The sequence below is a fragment of the Acyrthosiphon pisum genome, chromosome A2 (genome assembly GCF_005508785.2).
Source record: "Acyrthosiphon pisum isolate AL4f chromosome A2, pea_aphid_22Mar2018_4r6ur, whole genome shotgun sequence".
NCBI classification, from domain to species: Eukaryota; Metazoa; Arthropoda; class Insecta; order Hemiptera; family Aphididae; genus Acyrthosiphon; species Acyrthosiphon pisum.
In genome coordinates, this window is record NC_042495.1 from 75378758 (window position 1) to 75386437 (window position 7680).

Here is a 7680-nt window from a genome sequence, read left to right on the forward strand (position 1 = left end):
TTCATATTTTTACAACATTTGATATTCGCTCGATTTCTCATGTGGCGATTTTCTTATTTTTATTGTAGTTAAAAAACGAATGACTGTTGATACTTGAAAATTTCAGTGAATGTTTATATTAGGATTTTCTATACGCCATAAAATGTTGAAAATATTTTGACTCTTTTTGAGCTGTTTACGGACATTTTCAGTTTTCAATTTTTTTTTAGTTTTTCTTTCTATAAATATCAATAAAATTTTGTTTGTTGGGTAAAAAAGCGTGAAAATTTAATGCAAGGCTCCTGATATATTGTTACAACAGCAGTTGAAAAATATAAAAAATAAATAGGCACAATTTTTTTTTTATAGTCATTTAAAGATCGAATTTTGACAAAATTTATCAAATTTAAAATTCAATAATTATTTTGTAGTTAAAAATTTATAAAATATTCAACTTTTACACTAAGGATTGAAAATTTAAAACAAGATTCCTCGTAAGTATTTAATTCTGTTACCGAAAAATCTAAAAAATACATAAGTACAGTGTATTTTTTTACTCATTTTAAGTTCAAATTTGGACGAAATTACATGTATACACACGACACACCCAAACACATAAATTCATTTACAAATACACATAATATTTCACAACATGCATTACATAGTTGATAGTAATTCTTCCATATTTTTAAGACTTAGATGTTAGCAAGTTAAAATAAAATAAATTTGCGTTAAGGTGCACGTATTGGCCACTCTCGGCCCGCACATTTTGTGGTGACCTTGACGTGATCCAAGAGTAGGTACCGATATGTTTTGAAGAATAGGAATATGAAGATTTATATTTTAGTATAATAGTACCTATATATCTTAGTTAAGTATTTTAAAATTTTTTAAGTATTTTTCAGTAATATAGTTACTATTACAATGTACAGCCTCTGCTAATCAGACTATTAAAGGTATTGATTTTTTCAAGTATCTACATACTCCCGATTTGCAGTGCCAAATTCTCTAGAGCATACGGTGCAACTAATATATAATAGAAATTGGAAGTTCCTTGAAAAAATGTTTTTCCAAAACAAAATCCTACGCTCAAACAACAATGCCCCTCCTAATATTTCTAATTTTGTTTTACACTTTAAACAAAAAAAAAAAAATTAAAATAATTAATAAAGAAGCTAAAATGTACTTTATTTAATACATATTATAATAATATGTATTTGAATATAAAATCAAATACATTAGAGATCAGTCTATGTAAATATTTCATTAAGATAGAAATTAAATGTACCTATTGACTATTGGATATTCGGGCTTAGTTATTATTATGTTTGACATCTTAATATTCTTTTTAAATTGAATTAGTAATTTTATCGAACTTACGTTTGTTTAGGGCTGAAAATTCATATTCTGTTAAAATGTTGAACTCCGGTGCAACTGAAAAAATTCATTATTAATTAACACAGTTATATTCTCATTCTGATATTCGTATAATATACAAAGCTAGTACATACAAAATGCATTAATTCATAATAAAATGTATTGTATATTGACACGTGTTAAGGTATTGTTTAGGCCAACTTGAGTCTAATATATATTTATGAACAATTTCTGCATATCGGCTGAGACCATAGGCGCAATTTCAACATTTGACTTGGGGGGGCTGAATATATTAAAGGCAAGCTGACCATTGCAACATAACATTTTAAAATTGTATGCCCTATGTTTTTTGGGGGGGGCTACGGCTAAGTGATAACTAATAAATGGGGGTTATATTAGACACAGACAATTATTAAAGTAGCCCCATCCATTGTATATGATCTAAGGTACCACGATAATCCGTATGTTCCGGTACATTATCCAAAAGTTTAAAATATTCAACCTTTCACCATGCGGTTATGTTTGGTTATCATATAATCAACATGAAACTTCGAGATGGATAAATTATACTGTATATGATCAATTATTATTATTATTAATGCGATAAGCCTGTGTATAGAGTTCATCACGATTTCCGTGGACTGATATTTTGGATTTTTTGATACTTAAGAGTTACATTATACACTTGTACGCACCACACAGGGTCCGTGATTTACCACATGTAGATTGCCTACCTGATAATATACTGCTTGTATAATCACAAGCGAATCTCACAGACAACGCGAGACCCCGTTCGGGATAGCTATAAATTAAAATATATAACTTGCGGGTGCCAGCGTCACGCACTTTATAATTTACACACGGTGTAAAAAATTTCATCATGATCGGTCCATTAGTTTCGGAGTTCATTCCGGACAAACATTGTGACACGAGATTTTTATATATAAGACGAGATTTATATATATTAAGATATATATTATAACATGTTATAAAAATAAAAAATAAATGGAAATAGGGTTATAGGAAATTAAGAGAAAACATAAAATAAACAAGAGAATGGCTGAACTTTTTCAAATTGCTTTTCCAAAGGTTTAGATGAAAAAGTGTACGAAATTGTAAAAAGATTTTTTAGTGAATATAGAAGCAGATCAACTAAGTTAAGTAATGATTGAAAAATTAAAATAGATTGCGGTGAAAAGTTAAGGATATGGAAAGAATACATTGAGAAACCATATAAAAACGAACAAGCAGACGTAATCCAAATATCTATGCAGCAGGACGAAGTGCAATACAACATAGAACACTCTTTATTAAGAGATGGGTTTGAGACTTCAAAGAACTTAAACAAAATAAATCACCTGGAGTAAAAAAGAAGACGAGAAGACCTTTCATGAAACAAGTTATGGAAGTTACAGAAATCAGAACGTATAGAGAACTAAAAATAAATATAGAGGACAGAGAAAATTGTAGAGAAAAATCAATAATCATTCAATCAATTTTCATATTGTAAAAAATTTAAAAAAAAAATTATGATAAGACCTCTGTCAGAAGGAGAGGTAATGATGAATAGTCTTTTTCTCTTCCCCATCCCGGCACTCATCCCTTTATATTGTTAATATATAGCCATTTCCCATCTATGGGCATACCCTGTCTATTAGTATATAAGCCATAAGATATATTATGAACACAAATATATACTATAATACTAGATGCCTGACTCGGAGACCATACTTGAAGCCAATCGTCCAATACCCTAACCTATAAGGTTGGGCAATGCTTACAAATCGATCTTATCAATATTCTATCTATTAAACATTGCCCAACCTTTGGCTTCACAAACCCATAGACTGTAGAAAATAGAGTCGTGCATCTAGTTTAGTAGTATATATCTGTGATTATGAAATATTTTTTTTCTTTTCAAACGTACAATTTGGTTACATTATATTTTTGATAACTCAGACAACTCAGTGAAATACTTCTTAAAATATTACACGTTCTTCATGGACTACACAGAAGACCGTGTTAGTGGGACACCACTTCATCGATTTGAAATTTATTATAGGTACAAATATGTGTTAAAAACCTGACATTACATAATCCAACAGTTATACGTATGATAATCATCTCAAATATCTTAACATATTATCATTGTAGTCTGTAGAATATTCTTATTGATAAGAAACCCTACTCCGTTTTCGAACTTTTAATGTTTTTTTTTTACTGTAAAATATCGGTTTATTATTCTCATATCCTTATTATAAGTAGTTATAAAAACTTTTCCAAATTGTATTACCTGCAAAAGCATCATTGGGTATTTTCTTTTCTATAACTGCAGTTGATAAATGATATATTTTATTGGAATAGTTGTATTTTTATTTAACTTTATAGTTAAAACCACGGACTATGATAATAAAATGGACTGGTATCGAGTGTTTAAAAGTGGAACCAAATTTTCACACAAGATACATATCAAGTGCAGGGGGTCGCAATGGGTACAATTTACAACGCCGTCCGTCATCGACTAGATATATAACAGTGGCACGAACGGACATCCGCCAGCATAATCTTTTGTCCTCATCGCCAAAATACCTTAAATGATAATACGAACTATACTCTGTTTCAAAAGAGAATAAACCACTTTCTCGGGTAAATAGAATTTAAAAATGTATATTAATTCATCTCCTCCCTCTCCCATCAACCACCACCATGTCGACATCAGTCCATTATATCTTAGCCCGAAATTAAAACTACCAAATATAATATGATAAAAATAATACATTAGTTAATTATAATACATTTATTCATCCCTAACTTAATATTATTGTAGTATTTTTCTTAAAGGGGCTGGACCGTGATTAATTTTTGGTCGACAACATAGCTCACGACTTCATTACACCCAATATAATGTTCTGATATTAATTTTGAAAGCAGATTTGAATTCGTCACAAAATTGTCTATGCTTTGACAATTTTTTTTCTGATTTTATTTTATTTTTTACTTAGAAATGTACTAACAAAAAGAGTAAAATTAGATCATATTCATAATTCAAATTTAAATGCATTGATATACAATATGAAAAATCTACGACAGTTAAAGCATAATTTATTTAAAGGAGAATTCAAATCTGCTTTCAAAATTTAAATCAGGACATTCTACTGATTGTAGGGATTGAAGTCACTGACAGTATTTTTTGAATAAAAATGTCTGTTATTTTATAAAGTAATATTTGGTGACATGTGCATGCGCGTAGGTAAAATGACAGACGTACATATCCAGTCACTATGATGCCCCTATTATACAACGTGATCAGTACTACACACTAATTTACTTTCAATTTACGTTCATTTACTTTCAACACATTCTCAAGATCCATATAAACTGAAATATAAAATGCCTAGTTTTTACTCCTTAGAATGGATTACGCTCCAGCCCCCTAAAAGGGCCCCCGCTATGGCATTGATTTAAGGAGAATACTTTAGGCAATTTCTAATCTCGTCGTCGCTACCTGAGATCTATGTGTTAGTCGTAAATGATTATTAGTGTGTGTGCCCTCCATACGGGTCAGTTGTAGCCGTACGGAGGACTGTCGCACGCACTCTCACGCACACATCAAGTATGTAATATTGTGATCATGAAAAAGTGTTTATTTTTCACTCAAACGATTTTAATTCTAACAATACGTCGCAACGATTACTTCGATTTGCTTTCTGACAAAATATTCTTTTTTTCTACAACATATACAAGATCGATCGAGGATCATTTTTAAAATTGTATTTAGTTGATTAAATATTTAAGTTGGAAATTCTGAATTTTTTGAATTTTTTACAATTTAAATTACAAAAATTAAAAATGTGGCTTGATCGTTTCCTTATATATATATATTACGGACAATGCGAATATTTTTTCAGAATGTAATTAGTGATAATTGTCGAAACGTATCGTTGGAATTAGAAACAATAGTTTTAGAGAAAAAAAGACGTGGTAGTGAGGCCTCTTAAATATTAAAAACAAAATTAAGAATAAGTACCTTTTTTAAACGTCATTATATCGTATATATCCAGTACTGCTCATAAAAATAAAAATAATACAAGGATTATTAAGTGTTAGTAGTAGGTACCTACAGGCTATACAAATGCTACGTGAAACGTTATAACTAAAAAGGTCGAGTACAATATCTTTTTGCATCAAAAATACTTCACTTTTTTGCTAATATATTCGGCATTATTCAATCAATTTTTTTCAAAAATTGACAAAGGTATAATTTGCACATCATGCCCGATCTATTGATACCACAAACGGACGAATCCATCCATTAATTAGGTCTGTAGCCCTGGCTAAAGGAAATGGGCAAATTTACACACATTCAATGGGCAAACTCTGGCTCGTGTAATGTACTACAGTTGTAGTGACCGCACCGTTTTTATTTTTACTTAGCTTCGCGACATTACCGTTGCGCTAGATGGATAGATCCATGTGAAGGATTTGTTCCCAATTCACCGACTCCCAATTCGCTGACACCCAGTTGTTGAAGTTATTATTATACCATTCGGCTATCACACGATTATTGACGTAGATCGATGTATTATACATAAATAGGTAGGTAATATGTATAATATACATAATAAATAAAAGTTTAATGCAAATACAATTTAAAAAAGGTGGACAAATGGGTAACGCTCTACTGTACAGTAGTTGCCGAGCATGTCATTGTTATGAATGTATTATATTTGAATTCAATGAATAATGATAAATCATTGTATACGAAAAACGGTTCTGAGCGGAGATGCTGTGTCAGCCGAGCCTTATTGTAGAAATAATCAAATTTAATGAAAAAAATATCTAATTTCCATAAAAAGCATGACTTTCCAGTGAACTTTTTCTTTTTGATAGAGGTAAAAAAAAGTGGTTGGGTGTTTGACCTTCTATCAAAATGTCTTATGCTATTTATGAAAAAAAACTTATATAAATTTCTAACAGAAAAATAATTTACAAAATTTGAAAAAAATTATCATGGCTATTAATAGCGCAAAAAGAGTCGGAATAGTTAGAAAATTTTACCATACATGGAGGATTCTAATACTTGAAAAATGTAATACTGGTGACATTAGGTGACATTAGGTGACACTGTCGTTTGGTGAAAGTGGAAATTAAGATCAGGATAGAATAGAATAAGTACCTAGGTTAGTGTATAAGACCTTTTTTTGAGAAGACAAATTTGTTTTTGAATAAATTTGATTTAAAATTTAATACAGAGGTTTTTAAATACCACTCCAAAGGTAAAATATATATTGCTAAACTGTACTTTAAAAAGCTGGATAATACGTAAATACGTTCTAATAAGGGAAAACCTTAAAATATGCAAAATACAATGTTGCCCGTAAAATGTAGTGTGCCTAAAAGAATGACCACGCTGAATATATTACCAATTAAAAGTTTTTATTTTATAATTTATAAGATACATACAATACTAAAAAAACATAATAATATGTTGATTTATGTGATTATAATATGCATAAAAAACATGTATTGGAAAAAAATTAAAATTGTTGGGAATTGGTGCTTAATAAACCGGCATAAAGTTGTCATTGATTCAATTTGAATGCATTCATATGAGTAGGTACTTATTTGCTATTAAGACACTTTTCACATAACTATTAGTAAATATATTGTTGATTTATTTCCAACACTACATAGAATGTTGGAAGCGATATGAAGTTTAACATTAGTAAATAGTAGCACAGAATATAACATTTAGTAATTAGTACTGCTGCCTAAAGGCCAAAATAAAATATTTAATTTAATTACTTGGTTTATTATCCATTTTTGGTGCTAAAAAAGTAATTTTCTAAACTTCAACAGTTAACACATTTATTAATAGTCACAAATTTACTTACCCTTTTTATCCGAGATACTATTCATATAGGTTTCTAAGGTGAATAAAATTATTTTTTTGTAGAAATAAATTTGTATGGTTTCAACTTGGTTAATTAAATATTTATTTTATGAACCAGATACCTATTGAGTATTTACTAAGAAATAACTAAGTTAGGTATACATGATTTAAATTTTAAAATAAAGTTTAACATTAAGTATTTATTAGTGGAACTTGTTATGTATTTGAAAAACTTAAGCCCCTAAATTTACACTTACGTTGTACAGTCACCCAGGGATCTGTAAAGTATAATAATATTATAACTTGACAGTATAAACTGACAATGTACTGCTCACATAATCATAAGCTAGTCTCACGAGCAACGTCGGACGGGATGCCTATAATATATTTATAATAATCTAATGTGTCCTGACTGACTCACTGGACTAATC

At 29.6% G+C, this 7680-nt stretch overlaps 1 protein-coding gene across 1 annotated transcript in view; it reads right to left on the reverse strand.

Moving 5' to 3' along the window:
* The window catches only part of LOC100570090, a 57193-nt gene that overhangs the window by 7724 nt on the left and 41789 nt on the right, over positions 1-7680 (reverse strand). Inside the window, exons 12-15 of the mRNA XM_029489982.1 lie at positions 7162-7185; positions 5384-5419; positions 3650-3685; positions 1360-1413 (exon numbers count right to left, since the gene is read on the reverse strand). Of these exons, the coding sequence (XP_029345842.1) occupies positions 1360-1413; positions 3650-3685; positions 5384-5419; positions 7162-7185 (150 nt within the window). The remainder of the gene's footprint in view (positions 1-1359; positions 1414-3649; positions 3686-5383; positions 5420-7161; positions 7186-7680) is intronic.